At 60.0% G+C, this 24762-nt stretch overlaps 1 protein-coding gene across 3 annotated transcripts; it reads left to right on the top strand.

Annotated features, from left to right (window-relative positions):
• Positions 1-5379: 5379 nt before the first annotated feature.
• On the top strand, positions 5380-21674 carry PLXNA3 (plexin A3). Of its 3 annotated transcripts, XM_047714787.1 has the most exons (34): positions 5380-5709; positions 5856-5962; positions 7441-8064; positions 8367-8906; positions 9107-9289; positions 10206-10334; positions 10406-10506; positions 10847-10970; positions 11051-11207; positions 11287-11386; positions 11561-11675; positions 11823-12023; positions 12165-12261; positions 12420-12610; positions 12692-12837; positions 12916-13036; positions 13118-13254; positions 13363-13533; positions 13852-13945; positions 14044-14283; positions 14371-14514; positions 14594-14828; positions 14929-15071; positions 15152-15408; positions 15518-15584; positions 15696-15842; positions 15930-16089; positions 16246-16349; positions 16583-16679; positions 16969-17159; positions 17441-17610; positions 18378-18590; positions 18816-18966; positions 20047-21674. In XM_047714787.1, exons 3-34 carry the CDS (start codon positions 7468-7470, stop codon positions 20140-20142), a joined length of 5619 nt encoding a protein of 1872 aa, XP_047570743.1. In that variant the 5' UTR covers positions 5380-5709; positions 5856-5962; positions 7441-7467; the 3' UTR covers positions 20143-21674. The 3 variants fall into 3 exon arrangements, with proteins under 3 accessions (XP_047570743.1, XP_047570741.1, XP_047570744.1); XM_047714785.1 differs by lacking the exon at positions 5856-5962; XM_047714788.1 differs by lacking the exon at positions 5856-5962 and having other exon boundaries at positions 5380-5713.
• Positions 21675-24762: the final 3088 nt, after the last annotated feature.

Raw genomic sequence — 24762 nt, 5'->3', positions numbered from 1 at the left:
CAAAAAAAAAAAAAAAAAAAAAGTCAAGATCCGCCAGTCCACGCTGCTGGTGAATTCATGGAGAAACAGAGGAGCTCTTCTCAAGCGCAGGATGCTGACAGATAAACGGAGGAGGGATTGTGGAGGAAGAAAATCCCTCTTGGAGGCATCAGAGTAACCAGTGACACAGGCAAAAATTACCAATGATTGGTGATATGTTGATGAGGAACAGAATACTCACCTAGTTTCAAAAGATCTTCCTACAAATGACTTCTTTTTTTTTTTAAAGATATTTTATTTATTGGGGTGCCTGGGTGGCTCAGTTGGTTAAGCTTCTGCCTTCAGCTCAGGTCATGATCTCAGGGTCCCGGGATCAAGCCCCACATCAGGCTCCTTGCTCAACGGGGAGCCTGCTACTCCCTCCACTCCTCCCGCTGCTCATGCTTTCTCTCACTCTCTCTCTCTCTCTCACATGAATAAATAAAATCTTTAAAATTATTTATTTATTTATTTGACAGAGAGAGATCAGAAGGAGGCAGAGAGGCAGGCAGAGAGAGAGGGACAAGCAGACTCCCTGTTTGGCAGGGAGCCCAATGCGGGGCTTGATCCCAGGACCCTGAGATTATGCCCTGAGCCGAAGGCAGAAGCTTAATCCACTGAGCCACCCAGGTGCCCCTACAAACTGACTTCTTTTTTCTAAGTCAGCTCTACACCCAACGTGGGGCTTGAACTCATAACCCCAAGACCAAGAGTTGCACACTCTACCGACTGAGCCGGCCAGTCGGTAACCCCCTCCCCTACAAACGTCTTTATGACAGAGGGAAAAATAGTTAACTGTCCACTTGAGAGACTGGCAGTCCCCCACCTTATCCAAGCACTCCAAGCGAACGTTACAGAAAAGGGACAAGGCAGAGAGGCCTGGAGAGAGCCCAGCCCCACGGAAGAGAGAGAGTGGTTCTCCTCGCAATAGCACACAGCCTGGATCTCATCATGAGAAAACACCAGACAAACTCAGACTGAAGGACATTCTAGCAAATGCCTGGCCTGCCCTCCTCCAAAAATGTCCAGGAAAAGCAGAGGAATGTTCCAGATTAAAGGGGAATAAAGAGAAGTGATGACTAAATGCAACGTGGGAACTTAGATGGGGTCCTGGATCAAAGGAAACACTGATGTTTCTGCTGCTTCAGTGTAAGAAGGTATGCGAGTTACATTGTAATTTTACTGTGGCAAAATACAGAAGGAAAAAGGTCAGGGTAAAGGGGTGAGCTGTATGCAACTTACTTTGCTGTAGTTCAGAAACACATTATTTTTTATGTAAAATAAGTGTTGCATATAGTATACACACACACACACACCTAGGAGAGAGGTTGGGGAGGGCAGGAGCGAATGATCGAGAAAAGCAAATGGGGCAAAATATGAACTCTGGGCAAATTTGGGTCAAGGGCACATGACAGCTCTTCAAACTGTTCTTACAACTTTTCTGTAAGTCTGAAATAATTCCAAATTATAAAATGAAAAGGAAAGTCACCACTCCCAGCGAACATTTGACTGAAGGGTCTAGCCATGACGATTAGGCAACAAAAGAAAATAAAAGGCATCTAGATTGGAAAGGATGAAGTAAAACTATATTTTCAGACGACATCATCTCATATCCGCAAAATCCCAAGACATCCCCTAAGAACCCATTAGAGGTAACAAACGAGTTCAGCAAAGTTGCAGGACAAAAGAGCGTGACAAAAATCAAGTGTATTTCTATAACCTAGCAATAAATAATCCATACTGAAATTAAGAAAATAATTTCATTTATGAATAGCATCAGGAAGAAGAAAACACTTAGGAATAAATTTAACAAAAGAAGTACAAGGCTGGTACACTGAAAACTACAAAATGTGATTGAAAGAAATTAAAGAAAATCCAAATACACAGGAAAACATCTGTTTAGTCAGGGTTCTTCAGAGAAACATAGCAGGACACACACACAGAGGATCTATTTTGAGGAATTAGCTCATGCAGTTGCGGGGGCAGGCAAGCAGGCTGGAGACTCGGGCAGGATTTCTCTGTTACAATCCTGAGGCAGAATTTTTACTTCTCTAAGAAACCTTGATTTTTGCTTCTAAGGCCGTCCAGTGAGTGAACAAGACCCACACCAACTCCAGAGGGTGGTCTTTACTTAAGGGCATGTCGAGCGCATGTATGCGACGCCTTCACGACACCTAGACGAGTGACTGATCACATCACTGGAGACCGCAGCCTAGCCAAGCTGAAATCAATAAACATCTAAAATTAATCAACATCCCATGTCCATGGATGGAAACAATCTTATTAAGATGCCAATACTGGGGCGCCTGGGTGGCTCAGTGGGTTAAAGCCTCTGCCTTCGGCTCAGGTCATGATCCCAGAGTCCTGGGATCGAGTCCCGCATCGGGCTCTCTGCTCAGTGGGGAGCCTGCTTCCTCCTCTCTCTCTGCCTGCCTCTCTGCCTACTTGTGATCTCTCTCTGTCAAATAAATAAAATCTTAAAAAAAAAAAGATGCCAATACTCCCCAAATTGATCTGCAGATTCAATTTTATCCCTATTGAACGCCCCCTGGATTTCTTTTTCTTTTTTCAGAAACAGACAAGCATATCCTAAAATTCTTATGGAAGTGTAAGGGACGCTGAGTAGACGAAACGCTCTTGGAAAAGTACAAATTAAGAGGATTAACAGTTCCCACTTTCAAAACTTAGTACAGAACTATAGTGATCAAGACAGTGTGATATCAGCATAAAGACAGACATATAGATTAACAGAATAGAAAGAATCCAGAAATAAGCCCATATATCTATCATCAATTAATTTTTTTAAAGATTTATATATTTATTTGACAGAGATTACAAGTAGGCAGAGAGGCAGGCAGAGAGAGAGGGGGAAGCAGGCTCCCCACTGAGCAGAGAGCCCGATGCGGGACTCGATCCCAGGACTCTGGGATCATGACCTGAGCCGAAGGCAGAGGCTTTAACCCACTGAGCCACCCAGGTGCCCCCTGGCCAACCCTTATCTGATCTTTTCTTTCTAGCCATCCTAGCGGGTGTGAAATGGTATCTCATTTTGATTAGCATTTCACTGATGACTAAGATGTTGAGCATCTTTTCATAAGTTCCTTGGCCATTTGTAGATCTTCTGTGACATACAAAGCAATCGGATATGTCTATTCTGTTCTTTGCCCATTTTTCAGTTGGGTTTTTGTTGTGTTGTTGTCAAGTTGTAGGAGTTCCTTATATATTCTGGATATTAATCCCTTATGATCTGCAAATATTTTCTCTCATTCTCTGGGTTCTCTCTTCACTTTTTTAAAAAAAGATTTTATTTATTTGACTGAGAGCAACACAGCGAGAGAGGGAACACAAGCAGGGAGAGTGGGAGAGGGAAAAGCAGGCTTCCCACTGAGCAGGAAGACTGATGCAGGGCTCGATCCCAGGGTCCTGGGATCATGACCCAAGCCACAGGCAGCTGCTTAATGGCTGAGCCACCCAGGAACCCCATCTCTCTTCACTTTCTTGATAGTGTCCTTAAATGCCCAAAAGTTTTAAAATTTGATGACATCTAATTTATCCTTCATTTGTTGCTTTTGTTTTGTTGTCATATCTAAGTTGTTTAATCCAAGGTCACAAAGATTTTTTTTTTAATTTATTTGACAGAGAGAGAGAGAGAGAGAGATCACAAGTAGCAGAGAGACAGGCAGAGAGAGAAGGGAAGCAGGCTCCCTGCCAAGCAGACAGCCCGATGTGGGACTCGATCCCAGGACCCTGAGATCATGGCCCGAGCTGAATGCAGAGCAGAGGCTTAACCCACTGAGCCACCCAGGTGCCCCAAGGTCACAAAGATTTATTCCTATGCTTTGTTCTAAGAGTTTTACAGTTTTCACTCTTAAATTCAGGTCTCTGGGGGGCACCTGAGTGGCTCAGTCAGTGAAGCGTCTGCCTTCGGCTCAGGTCCCAGGGTCCCGGGGTCCTGGGATGGAGTCCCACATAGGGCTCCCTGCTCAGAGGGGAGCCTCCTTCTCCCTCTGCGGCTCCCCCTGCTTGACGAGGCTATTTCTTCCCCACTGGATGGTCATGGCTCCCTCATCAAAAATTAATTGATGATATGGGGCGCCTGGGTGGCTCAGTGGGTTAAAGCCTCTGCCTTGGGCTCAGGTCATGATCCCAGGGTCCTGGGATTGAGCCCCGCACCGGGCTCTCTGCTCAGCGGGGAGCCTCCTTCCCTCTCTCTCTCTCTGCCTGCCTCTCTGCCTACTTGTGATCTCTGTTAAATAAATAAATAAAATATTTAAAAAAAAAGGGTTGGCCAGAATGTGGAGAAATTGGAACCCTCATACATTGCTGATGGGAATTTAAAAATGGTGCACCTACTTTGGAAAGCCCTTTGGCCCTTTTTCTCAAAATGTAAAAAATAGAGTTATCACGTGACCTAGAAATCCCACTCCTAGGTGGAAGGGAAATGAAAATGTGTTCCCATAAACACCTGCACACAAATATTCCTAACAGCGTTATTCACAATTGCCAAAAGATAGAAACAACCTAGATGCCCACCAACTGATAAACAAAATGTGATATATCCATGCAATGGAATATTATTTGGCCCTAAAAAGAAAGGAAGTCCTGATCCATGCTGCATCATGGATGAACCTGGAAAACATTATGGTAAAGTTAAAGAACTCAGACCCAAAAGACACAAGCATATTGTATGAGTCCATTCACATGAAGTGTCCCTATTCAGAAAGTAGATCAGTGGTAACCAGGGGCTGGGTGGGGGGCGGGAATGACGCTTTAGGAGTATGGGGGTTTCCTTTGGGGGGTGACGAAATGTCCTGGAATTTGATAGTGCAGATCGTGGCACGACTTTGTGAATATAGTACAAGTCACCGAGTGTTACACTTTAAATGAGTGACTTATGTGATAGGTCCATTCTATCTCAATAAAGCTGTCTAAAAAGAAAAAGGAAACAGAAGCAGGGGAATGAAGCCCCCAGATTCAGGACCGCGGGGGTCAGCTGGGTGAGGGGTCAGGTGTAAAGGGCTGACAGCCTCCAGTCCCGGCGCTGGCCACTTGCCTGGTATTAGCCGCGCCCTCCGGGGTATGGCCCTCGGGGGCGACGGTGTCCCGAGCAAGGACCGCGCCGTCCTCCGCGGGTGCGCGCCTGACAGGTGGACACAGGGGCGGCCGCGCACCTGCAGCAGGTGGCCCGGGACGCGCCTCGGGGCGCCCGGGCGGGGCGGGGTCTGTGCGCGGCGGCGACGCGCGGGGCCCGAGGGGGTGTGGCGCGGGCGTGCACAGGTCCCAGGGTTGCCGGAGGCGGCGGGCGGGGAGGAGGGGGAGAGGGGGAGAGGCGCGTCCCGCGGACGCGGCCATTGTGCGGGGCGAGGGGGGGTCCGCTCGCTGTGCGGGGACCCGGGCGGTTCCTGGGGTCCCGGGTGGCGCGCAGGGTTCCCCGCGGCCTCGGGGGCAGGAGCGGCTCCCGCCCGCACGCCCGGCCGCCCGGTTCTCCCTGGGCGCCCCCGGCCGGTGCGGTGGTACGGTCCGGGTTTAAAAGGCCCTGGCGGCCGCGGGCCTGCCCAGTGTGTGGGCGCGGCGGGAGCGCGCACGGGGCGCGGCGGCGGGGGCGCGCGAGTGGGGCCGGTGTGGGGCTCGGGGGGCGCGTCCACGTGGCTGGCAGGCGGCCACCCGGAGCCAGCGGCGGCGGAGGGACAGGTAGGTAGGTGGCCTCCATTCCCCGCCGCCCGCGCGGAGCCAAGCTGCTCAGCGGCCCGGGATTCGGCCGGCTGGGTGTTGAAGGGGTCGGGCCCTGCCTCTGTCTCGCATCTCGGGCGCCGGCCTGACTGGTCCTTCGGGCCCAGCGCCAGCAAGGACCGCCCGTCTGAGCCCAGCTCTCCTGCCCTATGGGGACCCTTTGTGGCTGAGGAGCGACCCCTCCAAGGACTGTTGCGGCACCTCCATCCACTAGGTACTAGTGGGTCGGCCAAGGGGTGCCCGTGGTGGGAGCAGGGCGAGCCAGGCCAGCAGCACGGGGAGGGGCATCGGGGAGCGGGGCGCTGGAGGCGCATCTCTGGGAGGGGCTGTCCCTTTGCAGAGCCGCTGGGTGTGCCTGTGATGCTTGAGGCTCCTGCTTACAGGTGGAGGTTGGGATGGGGGCTTGGGTTGCACATCCTGCCTTTCCAGGTCTCCATTCCTAGGCCTGTATTCCTGAGGGGTGTGGAGGAGGTTAGGGTGGGATGTGCCCCCCCTTCTCTACCACCTCCCTTTCTTCTCTGGCTGTTGCATTAGGGGTCCAGACTGATCAGTCTGAGCTGAAAGTCGGCAGTTTCAGGCAGGGCCTGTTCCTTGTTCTAGCAAATGCATTTTTTTTTCTTTTTCTCTCTTATATGCTCTCTTACTTTGGTTCCCTGCACTCCGTCCCCCAACCTGGGTACCTTGTGTCCCACTTCAGGCTTGGGCTCAGGGAGGGTAGCGCTGAGCCCTGCCCCGTTGGCTGCCACGACACTGCTCTGCTGGCTTTGCTGCCCGGAGCTGGCAGAGAAGTTGGGTGTGGCCTGGGGGTGAGGACCTGGCCAAGCTGGGCACTGTCCCTATGGCCCCACCCTATCTCCCTAAGGCCTCGCTGTATTGGGGGACATTGCTTCCTTTCCATAGGGCTCCTTCTGCCCCCCTACACCTCCCCTTCCCCAGCTAACCTCTGGATCTGGAGGGAGAGCTGTACAGGGCTGCCTGGGCCATCTGTCTGGCTGTGCCTGAGCAGAGCCTGACTGATGTCTGTCTGGGCGCGTGGCTGTGGGAACAGGCACAACTCGGCTTTGTGTTGCTGTGGGTAGCCAGACAGCAGGCTCCTGGACAGTCCGCTGAGGGAGGCCCTCGGGGCGAGGAGGCAGCTGGGGCCCGGACCGGGGATGTGATGGCGCTGGGTCTGTTCTCAGACCTTGATGCCTCAGACATCTGACCTGGGCCTCCTGGTGGCAATGGCACTCTGGGGAGGTGTCCCTCCCACCCACCTCAACACACACACTTGTGATTGTTCACTCTCTGCCTTTCCCCTCCCCCCAAATTGGGCGTGGGGTGTCTCCGTGGCCTGGGGCCTTCCTACGGAGGCTCTTTGTGGCCAGCCACCCTCGGCTCCGGGATCTGCGTTTGGCATCTCATTCTGGGAGGGCCTCCCGCCTTGCCTCTCCCAGCATCTGGCTCTGCTGCCCCCTTGGGTGTGGCCCAGTTGAGGGGAGGCCTCCTGGCTCCTTTCCAGCGGGGGCTGGGGGGTGACTGATGGCCGTCAAGCCCGCCTGTGCTCACTGCTCACTCATGCGCCCTGGTGGAGGCCCTTCGCACCCGGCCACGGTCACCATCTGGGACTTCGGTCTGCGGGTGGATGAGTGCCCTGGGCCAGGTGGGGGCGGGTGGAAGGCCTCTGATTTGCCCTTGCTTCTCCCCTCTCAGGCCTGTCCCTGGGTGCAGCTGCCGGCCATGCCTGCTGTTGGCCTCCTCCTGCTGGTCCTGCCTGCCGTGGCTGGGGCCGTGGGTGGCAGCAGGCCCTTCCCTGCCTTCTTGGTGACAGACACTACGCTCACCCACCTGGCCGTGCACCGAGTGACTGGGGAGGTGTTTGTGGGTGCGGTGAACCGCATCTTCAAGCTGGCCCCGAACCTGACCGAGCTGCGCACCCACGTCACGGGGCCCGTGGAGGACAATGCCCGCTGTTACCCGCCCCCCAGCATGCGCGCGTGCGCGCACCGCCTGGCGCCCGCGGACAACGTGAACAAGCTGCTGCTGGTGGACTACGCGGCCCGCCGCCTGGTGGCCTGTGGCAGCGTGTGGCAGGGCGTCTGCCAGTTCCTGCGCCTGGACGACCTCTTCAAGCTGGGCGAGCCCCACCACCGCAAGGAACACTACCTGTCGGGGGCTCAGGAGCCAGACTCCATGGCCGGCGTCATCGTGGAGCAGGGCCAGGGGCCCAGCAAGCTGTTCGTGGGCACCGCGGTGGACGGCAAGTCCGAGTACTTCCCCACCCTCAGCTCCCGCAAGCTCATCAGCGACGAGGACAGCAGTGACATGTTCAGTCTGGTGGGTGAGCCCTTTGCCCGTGCCCTCTCAGGCCAGTGCCAGGCGCTCGCGCCCCAGTGTCTCTGCTCGGCCCTCCCGAGATCGGCTCCCACTGCCCTCCTTGCATTCCCCCTGGCCCGCCCCTGGCCCACCCTGGGAGGAGACGAGCGACTGGTGGAGATGGGAGGACGGGTGAGGGCCCAGGATGCGGGCCATTACCCCACCACTCCCCGCGGTCGGTGGCCTTTGCGGCCTGGGTTCCCGGGACCACGGGGGCCAGGGGGGGCCCTTGTCCCACGCCGCCCCCTCCACCTGCTCCCCAGGTGTACCAGGACGAGTTCGTGTCCTCGCAGATCAAGATCCCCTCAGACACACTGTCCTCGTATCCCGCCTTCGACATCTACTACATCTACGGCTTCGTGAGCGCCTCCTTCGTGTACTTCCTGACGCTGCAGCTGGACACACAGCAGACGCTGCTGGATGCCGCGGGCGAGAAGTTCTTCACGTCCAAGATTGTGCGCATGTGCGCTGGGGACTCGGAGTTCTACTCGTATGTGGAGTTCCCCATCGGCTGCTCCTGGCGAGGCGTGGAGTACCGCCTGGTGCAGAGCGCCCACCTGGCCAAGCCCGGCCTGCTGCTGGCCCAGGCCCTGGGCGTGCCACCTGACGAGGACGTGCTCTTCACCGTCTTCTCCCAGGGCCAGAAGAACCGGGCCAGCCCCCCGCGGCAGACCGTGCTCTGCCTCTTCACCCTCAGCACCATCAACGCCCACATCCGGCGCCGCATCCAGTCCTGCTACCGCGGGGAGGGCACGCTGGCCCTGCCCTGGCTGCTCAACAAGGAGCTGCCCTGCATCAACACGGTGAGGGCCCCCGCCCCTGGCCCCCGCCGCCTCTCTAGACGCCTCTGACTTCCCGCGGGGTCCCAGGGCCCGCAGTTGGTCTTGGCTGGTGGGGAGCCAATCCCAGTTCCTGCTTCCTTCCAGAATGTGGGGTCACATGGCCTCCATCCAGCCACTGTCACCCAGCTCTGACTCTCACTGCACCCCTCCTGTTTCACCAGCCCATGCAGATAAATGGAAACTTCTGCGGGCTGGTGCTGAACCAGCCCCTGGGGGGCCTGCACGTGATCGAGGGGCTGCCTCTGTTGGCCGACAGCAGTGACGGCATGGCCAGCGTGGCTGCCTACACCTACCGCCAGCACTCCGTGGTCTTCATCGGCACACGCACTGGCAGTCTGAAGAAGGTAGGCTGGGGGCTGGGGCCAGAACATGCGCCGTGAGGCCCCGGACAGGGCAGGGCCCAGGGAAGGGAGGCAGACTGCCCAGACTGGGCCCCAGGAACCCAGTTACACTCTACCCTCACCAATGCTAGTGCCCACCATGGCCTAAAGGGCTGGCTTGTGTAACAGCCCAGGCCTGTCTTGGGGCCTCCTTGCTAGCCATCGTTGCTGAGTCCTCTGCTGAATGAATGAGGAAGAAATGTGGCTGTGGCACCCCCTCCCCCGCCGAGCCTGTGCCCTCTTGTCCCCTCATGGGCCCTGGGGCTGCTTCCATTCTGGGACAGGGGGTCGTGGGAAAGGGGGAGATGGACTCTGGGAGCTCCACTGTGCTCTGAAGGGACAGGAGTCAGGATGGCTGGCCCTGTGCTGCCCCCAGGAGGGCTGGGAACACGGGGCAGGGTGGGGGAGATTCGTAAAGAGAGCTGGGTCTGTACCCTTCCTGGGCCCTCATGTGCATCTGAAACCACGCTGGGGAGGCATCATTCCCAAATCACACCCTGCTCCCCATCTAAGGTGTGCCTCTCAGTAAGTCTCCAGAATAGTGCTCAGTAGTCCAAGCATTGTCAGTTTCTTGTTCCAGGACGGGTCACCCCGCAAAACACCCTTCCCCACCCCGAGCTCTTCCACCCTCTCCCCTAGGCCTAGGTACCATGAATCTCTCCGTCTCTAGTTCTTGGAGGCCTTTTTGACTGGCTGAGACACCCCCAGTGGCCTCCAGGGATGGCCTTTGAACCCCCCTTCCCCTGCCCATGGGGGTTTGGGGGGTGGGGGGCAGGCTGAGTGCCGAGCCCCTCCAGGCCCTGGCTGCAGCTTGATAAGAGGACGCCTTGGGTGCCTGTGGCACAGCTGTGACATCTGGCTGGCTTGTCTCGTGGCCCAGGTCCGGGTTGATGGCTCCCAGTATGCCCACCTCTACGAGACAGTGCCTGTGGTGGACGGCAGCCCCATACTCCGGGACCTGCTCTTCAGCCCTGATCACCGGCACATCTACCTCCTGAGTGAGAAGCAGGTGGGCCCGTGGCGGGTGGTGGTGGGCAGCAGGGCGGGGGGCTGGGTGGGTACTGACGCAGCTGTCCCCAGGTGAGCCAGCTCCCAGTGGAGACCTGCGAGCAGTATGGGAGCTGTGTGGCCTGCCTTGGCTCAGGGGACCCCCACTGTGGCTGGTGTGTGCTGCAGCACAGGTGAGGGTGGCCGCAGGGGGCCTGTGGGGAGGGTGGCTTTGGGAGGCCCTGCTCCAGGGAGGAGTCAGCTAGACCCCCTGTGGGCTGCCCACGTGCCCGTCTCTCTCAGTCATGCCCTTGTGGCCTCATCCTCCTTCCCCTTCTCTTTCATCCAACTAACGAGCAGAACCTCCATCCTCTGGGACACTCCTTGGACCCCAGGGGACGAGGACAGAGCACACTGTTGCCTGGCACTGTGGGCTGGGCCGGCTGGCCCCTTTTCCCTCCAGACCTCCATGACTCCCCTGGCCAGGGCCCTCTGGGGCGCCTGCATCACAGGCTCTGGCCTGATCCCATGCAGATGCTGCCGAGAAGGGGCTTGTCCGGGTGCCTCGGCCCCACACGGCTTTGCTGAGGAGCTGAGCAAGTGTGTCCTTGTGCGGGTCCGGCCCAACAACGTTTCAGTGACCTCGCCTGGGGTGCAGGTGAGTGGCCTGGCGGATGCATGTAGGGTGAGGCAGTGGGGGGGGGGCATGCCGCACTCTGACTCCTCTGCCTCCCCCAGTTGACTGTGGCCATGCGCAACGTGCCAGACCTCAGCGCGGGCGTGAGCTGTGCCTTTGAGGAGGTGACAGAGAGCGAGGCCGTCCTGCTGCCCTCCGGGGAGCTGCAGTGCCCCTCGCCCTCCCTCCAGGAGCTCCGGGCTCTCACCCGGGGGCATGGTCAGTGGGCTGGGGCTCTCTGGGCTGGGAGCACTCTGTGTCCCAGGCTTGCTCACAGCCACCCCTGGGCTCACTGCAGGGGCCACCCGCACCGTGCGGCTGCAGCTGCTCTCCAGGGAGACAGGGGTCAAGTTCGCCGGGGTCGACTTTGTCTTCTACAACTGCAGCGCACTCCAGTCGTGAGTCCTGGCCTTTCTGACCTCTGTCCCCCACATCTCTTCATCCCCTGCTGGGTTGTGTGGGCCTCAGGTGGGCCCTCATGCCCTCTTCCCTCCGTTTTCCCACTGGGCCTGGGGGAGAGTGGTAGGAGGGCAGGCCCGGTCCTCTGACTTCCGAAGCCTCTCCCCGACCAGGTGTGTGTCCTGTGTGGGCAGCCCCTACCCCTGCCACTGGTGTAAGTACCGCCACGTGTGTACCAGCCACCCCCACGAGTGCTCCTTCCAGGAGGGCAGGGTCCACAGCCCTGAGGTGAGGCGGGAGCAGGGGGAGGTGTTGCGCACCAGGGGGTTGGGCTCTCTGTAGGCTGGCCTTTGACCTTTCTGCCTTTGATCTCCCGGTTCTCAGAGCCTGGGGGCGGGGGCGTGCGTGTGTGGCTGACTGGTGTTCTCCCCTCAGGGCTGCCCTGAGATCCTGCCCAGTGGGGACCTCTTGATTCCAGTGGGCGTCATGCAGCCTCTTACCCTGCGGGCCAAGAACCTGCCGCAGCCACAGTCGGGCCAGAAGAACTACGAGTGCGTGGTCCGGGTTCAGGGGCGCCAGCAGCGGGTGCCGGCCGTGCGCTTCAACAGCAGCAGCGTGCAGTGCCAGAACGCCTCGGTGCGGGCCGGGCCGGGGCGGAGTGAGGGGGCGGGGCGGGGCGTGGGGCGGGGCGTGTGGGCGGGGCATCGGGGTATGGCAGGGCTAAGGCCCGCAGCCCCTCCCCCCTCCCCCGGGCTCACGCGGCTCCCTCTCTCCCAGTACTCCTATGACGGTGATGAGTACGGTGACACGGAGCTGGACTTCTCTGTGGTCTGGGATGGAGATTTCCCTATCGACAAGCCTGCCACCTTCCGAGGTGAGGGGTGGGATGGGGCTGGTGAGCTTGCTTCCTGGGGCCTGGTTGCTATGAGCTGGGGCCGCATATGGTGTGTGTGTGGGGGGACCCTTCATTGGGGTCCTCTGAGCCCCGGGCCCCCTGCACAGCTGCTCCCCAGCAGTGCCCTCTGCCCGCAGCTCTCCTGTATAAGTGCTGGGCGCAGCGGCCCAGCTGCGGCCTCTGCCTCAAGGCTGACCCTCGCTTCAACTGTGGCTGGTGCATCTCGGAGCACAGGTGCCAGCTGCGGGCCCACTGCCCGGCCCCCAAGACCAACTGGATGCACCCGAGCCAGAAGGGCATCCGCTGCAGCCACCCCCGCATTGTCCAGGTCAGTCCCCCCTGACCTTTTCTGTCGGCCGGGCACCTGCCAATCTGGGCTCACCCTGTTCCCTCTCCTCCTGTTCTGCAGATCCACCCACTCATGGGGCCCAAGGAGGGAGGCACCAGGATCACCATTGTGGGTGAGAACCTGGGCCTCAGCTACCGAGAGGTGGGCCTGCGGGTCGCGGGTGTGCGCTGCAACTCCATCCCCTCAGAGTACATCAGCGCTGAGAGGTGAGTGTGGCTGCGTGCGCACCGGGGCCCTAAGCCCTGGGCCCTCTGCAGCCGGCCCTGACCTTCTCGGACCCCCAGGATCGTGTGTGAGATGGAGGAGTCACTGGTGCCCAGCCCGCCGCCTGGGCCCGCCGAGCTCTGCGTGGGCGACTGCTCAGCTGACTTCCGCACGCAGTCTGAGCAGCTCTACAGTTTTGTGGTGCGTGAGCTGCCTGTCCCGCACCCCCCACTCCTGCTGAGTCCCCCCCACAGCTGCCCCTCAAGGGTGCTTCTCCCACAGACGCCAGCGTTTGACCGCGTGAGTCCCAGTCGGGGCCCCGCTTCCGGGGGCACACGGCTCACCATCTCCGGGAGCTCTCTGGATGCCGGCAGCAGGGTCACTGTGACCGTGAGAGATGGCGACTGCCAGTTTGTGAGGTGGGCAGGGCCCTGTCAGCTTCAGCCTGGGCATTTTGTAGGGGACACAAGGCAGGGTGGGTCCCGGCCCTGAGCCACCTGCCCTATGTGCCCTGCTTGCCAATGTAGGAGGGACGCCGAGGCAATCGTGTGCATCTCCCCTGTGTCCACTCTGGGCCCCAGCCAGGCGCCCATCACCCTGGCCATCGACCGTGCTAACATCTCCAGCCCTGGAGTCCTCTACACCTACACCCAGGACCCCACTGTCACTCGCCTTGAGCCCACCTGGAGCATAATCAAGTAAGACCCTAGGAAAAATGGGGAGCCTGGCCAGCATTGATGGCAGTCAGGGATGTGTCCCTGAGCTGTTCTGGGGCCTTGCCTGGTGGCCAGAGTCTCGGGCATCAGGTTACACCTCCTGGGAGACCGAGCCATCATCGGCAGAGGGGGCCCGGTCCTTCCGCTGACACGGCCCTTGGCATCCACCCAGTGCCCTCGGTAGAGGAGGCCCTGGGCTCCCCCGCAGCCTTGGTAGCTGTCCTGGGCCAGGCTGGGGGCATTGGGGGGAGGGAGGACCCTAACCCTAACCCTGAGGCCCCTCCCCCCCACCGCTCCCAGTGGAAGCACTGCCATCACTGTGAGTGGGACCCACCTACTGACAGTCCAGGAGCCCCGGGTCCGGGCTAAGTACCGAGGCATCGAGACCACCAATGTGAGTGCCGGCCGCTGTGGCCCCGCCCTGCCCCGCCCCCACCCCGCCCCTGTACCCTGTGGCCTCAGCCACTGGGCTGCCCTCCCTTGTCCCCACAGACTTGCCAGGTGATCAACGACACTGCCATGCTGTGTAAGGCCCCCGGCATCTTCTTGGGACGGCCGCAACCCCAGGCCCAGGGAGAACACCCCGATGAGTTTGGCTTCCTGCTGGACCACGTGCAGACGGCCCGCTCCCTCAATCGGTCCTCCTTCACCTACTACCCGGACCCCAGCTTTGAGCCACTCGGGCCCTCTGGCGTCCTGGATGTCAAACCCGGCTCCCATGTAGTGTTGAAGGTATGAGTGGGGCACAGGGGCCAGGAGAGGTGGGGAGGTGGGGAACCACAGCCGCGACCCTGTCGTGTCACCCCCCCACGCCAACAGGGCAAGAATCTGATCCCCGCAGCGGCTGGCACCTCCCGCCTCAACTACACGGTGCTGATTGGGGGCCAGCCTTGCGCGCTCACCGTCTCCGACACGCAGCTCCTATGTGACTCGCCGCGCCAGACCGGCCGGCAGCCTGTCATGGTGGGTGGGGACGGGGGAGGCCTCCAGGGGCGCGTGGGGTGGGCGTGGTGGCGTGCTCACGGCGCGCTGGTCCCCGCAGGTCCTGGTGGGCGGCCTGGAGTTCTGGCTGGGTACCCTGCACATCACGGCCGAGCGGGCACTCACCCTGCCGGCCATGGTGGGCCTGGCGGCGGGCGGCGGGCTCTTGCTGCTGGCCATCACCGCTGTGCTGGTGGCCTACAAGCGCAAGACCCAGGACGCGGACCGCACGCTCAAGCGGCTTCAGCTGCAGATGGACAACCTGGAGTCCCGTGTGGCTCTGGAGTGCAAGGAAGGTGCCTGGGCCGGGGGCGTGGCACGGGGTCCTGGGAGGGGGGCGGGGAGGAGGGGGGCCTCTCCCCTGCTTTGCTCACTCCGCTTCCCTGCCGCTCCCAGCCTTCGCAGAGCTGCAGACAGATATCAACGAGCTGACCAGCCACATGGACGGCGTGCAGATCCCGTTCCTGGACTACCGGACGTATGCTGTGCGCGTGCTCTTCCCAGGCATCGAGGCCCATCCGGTGCTCAAGGAGCTGGATGTGAGTCCCCGCCCTGCCTGCCCACTCGTTGTCCCCTCGGTGGACCCCCCACACTCTCTGAGACTCCCCGTCCCTCCCAGACACCCCCGCACGTCGAGAAGGCCCTGCGCCTCTTCGGGCAGCTGCTGCACAGCCGCGCCTTCGTGCTCACCTTCATTCACACGCTGGAGGCCCAGAGTAGCTTCTCTATGCGCGACCGTGGCACCGTGGCCTCGCTCACCATGGTGGTCCTGCAGAGCCGCCTGGACTACGCCACGGGGCTGCTCAAGCAGCTGCTGGCCGACCTCATTGAGAAGAACCTGGAGAGCAGGAACCACCCGAAGCTGCTGCTGCGCAGGTACTGGGAGGGGAGGCAGCCCCGCCCCCGGCCTGCCCCCCACCCCCGCTAGAGCAGGCCCTGTCCAGGCTGCCCTCTGCCCACTGGCCCAGCGCCCCTTATGCCCTAGGACTGAGTCGGTGGCCGAGAAGATGCTTACCAACTGGTTCACGTTCCTGCTGCACAAGTTTCTGAAGGTGCACTGGTGGGGATGGGGCCGGGGGCGGGCAGAGGTGACGGGCGCAGGGACGGGGGAGGCGGCTAGCTGGCAGGCAGGTGGCGACCCGGGTGCCCGACCCTGGCTGCAGGAGTGTGCCGGGGAGCCGCTTTTCCTGCTCTACTGCGCCATCAAGCAGCAGATGGAGAAGGGCCCCATCGACGCCATCACGGGCGAGGCCCGCTACTCTCTGAGTGAGGACAAGCTCATCCGGCAGCAGATCGACTACAAGACGCTGGTGAGCTGGGGGCCGGGTGGGCTGGGCTCCAGGCGCAGGGGAAGGAGCCTCACCCAGGACCCACCCCGTGGTGCCCCCCACTCTCAGACCCTGCACTGCGTGTTCCCGGAGAGCGAGGGCAGCACTCAGGTTCCAGTGAAGGTTCTCAACTGTGACAGCATCACCCAAGCCAAGGATAAGCTGTTAGATGCCGTGTACAAGGGCATCCCGTACTCCCAGCGCCCCAGAGCTGAGGACATGGACCTAGGTGAGCGGCCCTTTCCTTTCTTCCTGGCCCCCACACTGTGGCCACATCACACCCGCTGGCATTCACACCTCCATTTGGGCTCTGTCTTTGGAGGGGAGTGGGTCCAGGGACGGGGGGACCCCGGGCAGGACCTCAAGGGCTGTCTGTGGCCTGCAGAATGGCGTCAGGGCCGCATGGCCCGCATCGTCCTCCAGGATGAAGACGTCACCACCAAGATCGAGTGTGACTGGAAGAGGGTCAACTCGCTGGCCCACTACCAGGTGAGGGGCAGGGGCCTGCTCATCCCCAGGGCTACCTGGGAGCCATGGCCCCGTCCTGATGACATAGGAGCTAGGGCACCGGCTCCTCCCTTCTGCCCCTGTGGTCACGGTCCCTGCTCAGGGAGGCTCGAGTGCCTCTGCCCGTGCACCCTGTGGGGTCAGGGTGGCTGGTGGCTGGGGCCCTTGGCTCCTCAGCCTCCTGCACCACCTGCTTCTGTCTCCGGGCTTTCCAGGTGACAGACGGTTCCTTGGTGGCACTGGTGCCCAAACAAGTATCCGCCTACAACATGGCCAACTCCTTCACCTTTACTCGCTCCCTCAGCCGCTACGGTAGGTGCCTTCTGTGCGGCGGCCTTTGCTGGCTCTGTGCCCTTCGAGGCTGTGTTAGCCATCATGGGGGGCTCCCTCGTTGCATGGCCGGCTTTCTTCTGGTGGCCTCCCCAGGCCTTGCCCTTGGGAGGCCTTGAGTTTCGTGGACCCTAGAGGCAGGGCTGGGCCAGTGAGAGCAGGCAGGCCGCCCCTTCACTTGCTGGGCTCCCAGGACAGAGTGAGGCAAGAATCCTGTTGGGGGCCAGCCTGGCCCCGCTGGCCTAAGCGGCATGCCTGTCCTCGGCCCCAGAGAGCTTGCTGCGCACGGCCAGCAGCCCTGACAGCCTCCGTTCTCGGGCACCCATGATCACGCCCGACCAAGAGACTGGCACCAAGCTGTGGCACCTGGTGAAGAACCATGACCACACTGACCACAGGGAGGGGGACCGCGGCAGCAAGATGGTCTCGGAGATCTACCTGACGCGACTGCTAGCCACCAAGGTGTGGACCTGCTGGGAGCCACCATGGCCTGAGCCCAGACAACTTGTAGCCTGGCCTTGGCCCTGTGGTGGGCCTGGCCTGCCCTGGGGCGGGGTGGGGGGAGGCCACGGGATCAGTGGCATCCGGCGGGCCTTTCTCAAGGCTTTTGCTTCAGGAACTCCCAGGCAGAGGTTGAGGCTGGGCCTGTCTTGGGCGGGGCCCCTGTCCCCTGCCCTGGTTCTGCTGCGGGGCTGTCCCGGCCTGGCCCCATCACAGCCTGTGCTCTTGCCGAGCCCCTGCAGGGCACGCTGCAGAAGTTCGTGGACGACCTCTTTGAGACGGTGTTCAGCACGGCCCACCGGGGATCAGCCCTGCCCCTGGCCATCAAGTACATGTTCGACTTCCTGGACGAGCAGGCCGACCAGCGCCAGATCAGTGACCCTGACGTGCGCCATACCTGGAAGAGCAACTGGTACCGCCGGACGGGGGGGGCGACGCGTGGAGGAGCCGGACAGGGGGTCGCAGGACAGGGGTCCGAGCAGAGAGGGCGCCGGACAGGGCGTCGCAGGATGGGGATCTGCGCGGGGAGGGCGCCAGATAAGGGGGCCGCAGGACGAGGGTCCAAGTGGAGAGGGCGCTGGACGGTGGGGCCACAGGACAGGGGGCTGTGTGGGGAGGGTGCCAGATGGGGAGTTGCCGGACGAGGCTCTGCACGGGGAGGGCACCAGACAGGGGGGCCGCCAGACGGGAGGCTGCAGGACAGGGGGCAGTGCGGGGAGGACACTGGACGGGGAGGCTGCACGATGGGGGGGGCCGTATGGGGAGGGTGCTGGATGGGGGGCCATGCAGGGAGGGAACCAAATGGGGGCCGCAGGACGGATTGTGTTGGGGGCTGCTGGATGGGGGGGCCGTAGGACAGGGGACCGCCGCTGGACGGGGGACCGGGCAGGGAGAGTGTTAAAGGACGGGGGGTAGCAAGACGGGGGGCTATTAGGACGGGGGGTAGCAAGACAGGGGGCTATAGGATGGGGGGGCCACAGTGCTGCCAGCGAGCAGCAGGGGGGGTGGGGATGCTGGCCATGGGGTTAGGATGGAAGGCCATGGACTTGTGTTTCTCTCTGCAAGAAGGCTGGCGGGGAGTTAAGGGATGGCTAACCTCACTATGTCACACTGGCCATGCCCAGGCTGGCCGGGGAGCATTGGCGGGAGGGGGCCTCAGGCGCTCGCTCCTCTCCCCAGCCTGCCCCTGCGCTTCTGGGTGAACGTGATCAAGAACCCCCAGTTCGTGTTTGACATCCACAAGAGCAGCATCACGGACGCCTGCCTGTCCGTGGTGGCCCAGACCTTCATGGACTCGTGCTCCACGTCCGAGCACCGGCTGGGCAAGGACTCCCCGTCCAACAAGCTGCTCTATGCCAAGGACATCCCCAACTACAAAAGCTGGGTGGAGAGGTGGGCCCTGCAACCCCCTGCTGGGTGGGCCTGGGGGTGGTTGGGGGGAAGGAGGGCGTGCTGTGGGGGAGGGGAGCTTGACTAGGCAGCCCAGAGAGCCTGCTTGCCACCCCGCCCTCTCCCCAGCCCTGTCGGCTTTAGGAAGAAGGCCCGGAGAATGGCCTGAGAGCCAGGTCAGGGGTTTTGGCGGCACCTGCCTCTATGAGCTACTCAGGGTTCCAACAGGTACTACCGGGACATCGCGAAGATGGCGTCCATTAGCGACCAGGACATGGACGCCTACTTGGTGGAGCAGTCGCGTCTCCATGCCAGTGACTTCAACATCTTGAGTGCGCTCAGCGAACTCTACTTCTACGTCACCAAGTACCGCCAGGAGGTGCGTGCCAGTTCCACAGGCACCCAGTTGTTAGGCCCCGAACATGCACTTGGTGGCAAAGGTGGGGGGCTCAGTAAGGGTAAGGGAGCTCCAGGGCTTGGGAGGGGACAGAGAGGGCCTGGAGGCCATCTCTGAGATTGCTCACGGCGCCCCGCCTAGCCAGCCCCCAAGCTGGCACCTGGGATGCTTTCCTCAGATGCTGGGGTTTGAGGGACCTAGGAGAGAAGCCACGGGCCAGAGAGTAAAGTTCTGCTTGGGCAAAAGTAAAGGTCCAGGGAAGGGATGGGTGGATGTGGGGGTGCCCAGAGGGGCGAGGCCAGAAGGTGAGCAGGGCTAGCGCCTTATAGGGCCCATGGCTTTTGTGACTGCAGCCTCAGGAGGCTGGAAACATTAGAGATGTGGAATTGAGGATGTATTATTAGTGGAAATGAGAACCTTCCAGCCAGGACACGGCCCTGAAAGCCCGCAGCCTGCACGAGCTCACTGGGGCGGCCCACACAGCGAGTCCTGGGGCCCTGGGACACTCAGAGGTGGCAGAGGAGAGAGGGAGCAGCCATGGAGACTGAGGCGGGGCTGCCAGAGGGCTGGGAGGGACCCCGAGAGGGCAGGTGCAGGGTGACCTCCCGGTTCGGGAAGGGCCGCACACACGTGCGCACCGGCGCGGGGGTGGTCAGGGAGGAGGAGCGAGGGGCTCCGCGGGGGCTGCTGCCGGTCAAGGGACAGGACGCCTTCTGGAGACCCGCCGGAGAGGTTCGGGGCATGGGAGCTGCGTGTGCCGAGGGGCTAGGGAACTCGGGGTCAGCCGTCTGGGCCGCCCTCGGAAGGGGCTGCTCTCTGGCCCCCGAGAGCAGGGAGCCCAGTTCTGCAGCGGGAAGGGCTCTGGGGCGCAGGAGAAGCTGCCCCCCGAGTTGCCGGGGGAGGGATTGCGCCTCCTGTCCTGTGCCCGGGGCCCCCAGAGAGGACAGGGTGCGCGGAGGCGCCGGGGAGGGAAGAGCTCGAGCTGGGGAGGAAGGCTTTGGCCGGAGGGCACCGGCCCCTCCTCGCCAGCCCCACTCCCGGGGGGACACCCCCCTCCCCCAGGTTCTCACCGCTCTGGACCGAGATGCCTCTTGTCGGAAGCATAAGTTGCGACAAAAACTGGAACAGATCATCGGCCTCGTGTCCAGCAACAGCTAAGGGTGGCGGAACCGGTTGTGGCGGGGGGGCGGGGGGGGGGGCGCCAACTCGGTCCTGAGCTGTCCTCCAGGCTGAGCCCTGGATCCGGAGGGTGCGGGGGCGGGGCCGGGGGGTTCCCGGGCCAATATGCCCCTGGCACACCTGGGCGCCCCCTTCATTAGTGCCTTCCTCTGGGCCCTGTGTGGGGGCAGGGGTGACAGGACCAACCCCTGACCCCAGCAGCAGCAATACCCCTGCCCCCTGTCTCCCCTGCCCCCTACCCCCTGCCCTCCTGTCCCCCTGCTCTCCCCAGCCCTCCTGCCCCTCTGCTGTGGCAGCCCCTGCCCTCCTCGCTATTTATACCCCCAATAGCCTATTTATTTAATTTATCTCCTTCTCGCCACCCCCATCTGTAACCGTGTGTCCCTTCTTCGGGATGCTGTCACCCACACACACCTTCTGTCCTTGAGTCGTCCTGGCTCCTCTGTGACAGCAGCAGCCCTGGCCTGTCCTTGGGCACCTTCCCCCCTGCGCCGTGGCCAGCCCCGCCCATTCCAAGCAGTGGGGGATCTCGGCACCAGCAGCACTTGGGGGCCGGGCAGGGGATAGAGGGAGGGGACCCCCCCAACGCCGCCCATGGATGGTGATGGGGCCCAGGGTTCTCCCCGCAGCTGAGCCACAGATCCCCCTCCCACGCAGCTCCAGAGTCAGATGGGACCTTCTCCTGGCCCCACTGGCAGCACCAGGACAACTAGAAGCGGGCCTGGGCCCGGGCCGGAGGCAGGCCTGGGGACTCTGGAAATCTCCTTCTCCCGGCCCTACTGCCACACGTCCTCCGTGTTGTCCGCACTTGCCCCAGACCCCTTGCCCTCAGCCGCCCTGTCCCGCGCCTGCCCGGCGTGGCCTGGTCACGGCGGCCGTGCCTTACTCCTTGGTTCTTCTTCTTTCTCTGAGGGCTCTGGCCCCGTCTCCTGGACCCCCAAATCCACTTCTCTCCTCTTTTTGGGCATGAGCTTTCTGTCGTCGTTGTTCTGGAATTCTTTTCCTAATTAAGTGTTGGGAAAATGGAGTCTCGCGTGGCTTTGTCCTGGGGGCATGTGGGCGGTCGGTGCGCAAGGAAGCAGGTGGGGGGCTGTCGGCCTGTGGGTGCGTGGGACGGCTAACTCTAGCCAGGGTTCCAAGGCTCTGAGGAGGACTGGGGCCATGTCCTTCCTCAGCCGGCCCTGGTGGCTCTCCCTTCAAGATCCTGTCCGAATCTGTTCCCTTCTCCCCACCTCCACGCCCCCAGCCAGGTCCCAGCTACCCCGGGCTCCTGCCTGGATGCCCAGTCTCCCCACTTCTGTCCCACCTGCCTGCCCTCATTCTAGTCTTAGTGCAGCAGGTCCTGGGAACCCGAGAAGCCAGCAGTGGATCTTGTCCCCCTCTGTGCAGAACTCCCCAGTGTTATTGGTAGCACCCAGACTCCTCCATATTGGACAGTGCTTTACTGCCCTAGCCGCCTCCAGCCCAAAGCATCTGCCTTCTTCTCCGCCAGCCCTCCCACCTGTTAAAGTCACGCAGGAGGGGAGGAAGTGGGATGCAATTCCAAATAGACTGGCCAGGAATGAGATTTGAGTGAGCCAGCTGGAACACTGGGGGAAGAGATTTCTAGACCTGAAAGGGCCTGTGCAGGGGCCCTGAGGCAGGGGTGGGCCTGGCCTGTTTGAGAGAGGAGAGAAGGCGGGTGTGGTTGGACCAGAGGGAGCGAGGTGGAGAGGAGAGGGGAGGAGGCCAGAGAAGATGAGGGGGGGCTGGGTTCCATCCCCTCTGTTGGCCACTGTAAAGAGCTCTTTGTCTCTGAGTCAGAGGGGAGCCCAGGGAGGGTTGGTGATAGAGTTGGGTGATCTGCCTTGTGTGTTGGCGCCACCCAGCAGCTTCAGCAGTCCGTCTGTGGGGCCAAGGCCGTGGACTGTGGTGGTTACAAAACTGCATTTGTTAAAACTCCTAGACCTGTATACCTGAAGAGGAGGAGGTTACAGGATGGAAATTAGACCTCACTAAACTTGACATCAAACACAGTAAACAAAAAGGGGAGGTAAAGTGTAATGAGAAAGCTGCTTGATCTAGGATAAGGCTTCAAGCCTAGACGAAGGGAAGTGCTGGGACGTCTGCTGTGCAGGCAGATGGAAGAGAGAGGCCAAGGAAGATGGTTTCCGAACATTACTGCTGTGAGGTTACGGGAACTAAGCCAATGAAAGACTAAACGCGTCAATTTTTAACCTTGCGGGAAAGAAACCGCGAGTGACTAGAACCATTCTGGGAGAATGAAAGGGGAAGCAGAGTGGATAGCGGTGTAAGAGCGAATTTCTCATGTATCAATCAAGAAAGTCTTAAAACTGATTTTGAAGGGGCACCTGGGTAGCTCAGTCTGGGGAGCATGTGACGCTTGGTTTCGGCTTAGGTTGTGATTTCAGGGTCCCGAGGTGAACCCCCACGTCAGGCTTTGTGCTCAGTGCTGAGTCTGCTTGAGACTCTGCCTCTATGCCCTCCACCCTGCTTGTGTGCACATTCCCTTTCTCTAAAATAAATATAATCTTTTAAAAAAGATATTTATTTGTCACAGAGCGAGAGAGCACAGAAGCAGGCAGAGAGGCAGCAGAGGCGGAGAGAGAAGCAGGCTTCCCGCTGAGCAGGGAGCCTGATGCGGGACTTGATCCCCGGACTCTGGGATCATGACCTGAGCCGAAGGCAGCGGCCCAACTGACTGAGCCACCCAGGCATCCCATAATCTTTTAAAAAATGATTTTTAAAAAGGAAGACAGAGACAGACCCCTGCTGTCGCCTGCTGTTAGGCGAGTCTTTGTTGTCACCATCATCACAACTGCAGTCACCCCGCCACCACCCCCCCCGGCAGCATCGCTCTTCCCCCCTCAATGCGCAGCACAGGCAGTCTCCATGTGCCACAATGGCAGATTTTCTGTTCTTGCATCTGGACTAACAGAGGATGGAGTTACAACCCACTTTGGGGGGCTTCAATTGAAGGAGCCCCACAAACCAGACAGACTAAATGAAACACACACCGTAAAGAACACAGGTATGGCGCATGATGGACCGCGATCTCTGGGCGAGGAGAAATCAGAGATGCGCCCTGAGATCGTCTGCAGAGGAAGTTTCCTGGTGAAGCCCAATGGACACTCCTAGTTTAGGAGACGGGACTGAAAGCCCGGCGACCCCAAGTTGGCAGGGCTGAGGGCGTGGGGAGCAGTGGAGGGAGGGAAGCCTGCACATCCCCAGAGGGTCCCGCTGGAGTAAGCTGCAGACCACTGATCATCGCCAGTGCTTGAGGGAACTGCCCAAGGCTGGGGTAATGACTATCTGAAGAACGGAAGGTAGTTTGTCTGGCTCTCGAGCACGACAGGACCTAGCAGCTGTCCCTACCAGCCAGGAGGGCAAAGCTCACAATTCAGGAGGCATCAGACCGGCCACCCAGAGGGTCTTGCCTCAGTAGTGTTGGGGGAAAATGACTGCTACATTGAGCTGTTCTGGTGCATAGAACAAATCTTCAAAGTAAGCTGAAAAGGATCAAACTGCTCATGGTCATGTAATAGCATCTCAGACTAAAGCTCACAGATCTGTCCAGGAATACAAAGATATACAGCACCCAAGGGAGATCATATCTGGCATCCAATCTAAAATTACCAGACATGCAGAGAAGCAGGGAATGTCCAACTTACAACCAGGAGAGAAATTCTTCACAAAAAGGTACCCAGATTGGAAAGGAAGAAGTAAAACTGTGTTTATCCTGAAGAAACCTGATCACCTATGGAGAAAGTCCCACGACATCCACCAAAGGACTGCTGGAACCCCTGGGCTAGGCAAGTATGCAGGACACAGTATTTTCTAGGAAGCGCACTCCTTCTGCGGAAAAGCTCAATTGTCCCAGCACTCCTCATCGCTGAGCTAAGTCCCATCAGCCATAAAGCTCTGATTCTAGTGTTTCTGGGTTCCTTACTCTTCTCATGCAAACTATTTTTTTCTTACAATTTTTATTTATTTATTTGAGAAAGAGTATAAGAGAGTACGAGCAGGGGGTAGGGTGGAGGGGCAGAGGCAAAGGGAGGAGACTCCCGCTGAGCAGGGAGCCCGATGCAGGACTTAGTCCCACAACCCCAGGATCATGACCTGAGTGGAAGGCAGATGCTTAACCAACTGAGCCACACAGGCATCCCCAGAGTAATTTTTTTAAAAACTTGGCCAGAGAGCCAGTGGTGATAAGGTGGAAAACCTGTATTCTGGCAGGAGGATGCATTTTCTGGAGAGTAATTTTACTTTTTTTTTTTTTTTAAGATTTCATTTATTTGTCAGAGAGTGTGCACAAAGCAGAGGGCGCAGTGGGCAGAGGGAGAGGCAGGCTCCCCGCTGAGCAGGGAGCCTTATGCGGGGCTCCATCCCAGGACTTGGGGATCATGACGAGCCAAACGCAGATGCTCAACCAACTGAGCCACCCAGGCACCCCTAATTTTGCCCTCTTGAGTCAGAGTTTTAAAAGAATAGCCGGGCGGGGCACCTGGGTGGCTCAGTGGGTTAAAGCCTCTGCCTTAGGCTCAGGTCATGATCCCAGGGTCCTGGCATCGAGCCCTGCATCGGGCTCTCTGCTCAACA

This window comes from Lutra lutra, chromosome X (assembly GCF_902655055.1).
Source record: "Lutra lutra chromosome X, mLutLut1.2, whole genome shotgun sequence".
Lineage (NCBI taxonomy): Eukaryota > Metazoa > Chordata > Mammalia > Carnivora > Mustelidae > Lutra > Lutra lutra.
This window is presented reverse-complemented; position numbering and strand designations above follow the sequence as displayed.

What these genes read in the sequence shown, in the direction of transcription:
- PLXNA3 (XM_047714785.1), top strand. Translation starts at nt 7,468, where the DNA reads ATGCCTGCTGTTGGCCTCCTCCTGCTGGTCCTGCCTGCCGTGGCTGGG. An exon ending in GGCTCTGGAGTGCAAGGAAG is followed by an intron (nt 14,829 to 14,928) that starts GTGCCTGGGCCG and finishes TGCCGCTCCCAG; the next exon opens with CCTTCGCAGAGCTGCAGACA. An exon ending in TGCTGCACAAGTTTCTGAAG is followed by an intron (nt 15,585 to 15,695) that starts GTGCACTGGTGG and finishes CCCTGGCTGCAG; the next exon opens with GAGTGTGCCGGGGAGCCGCT.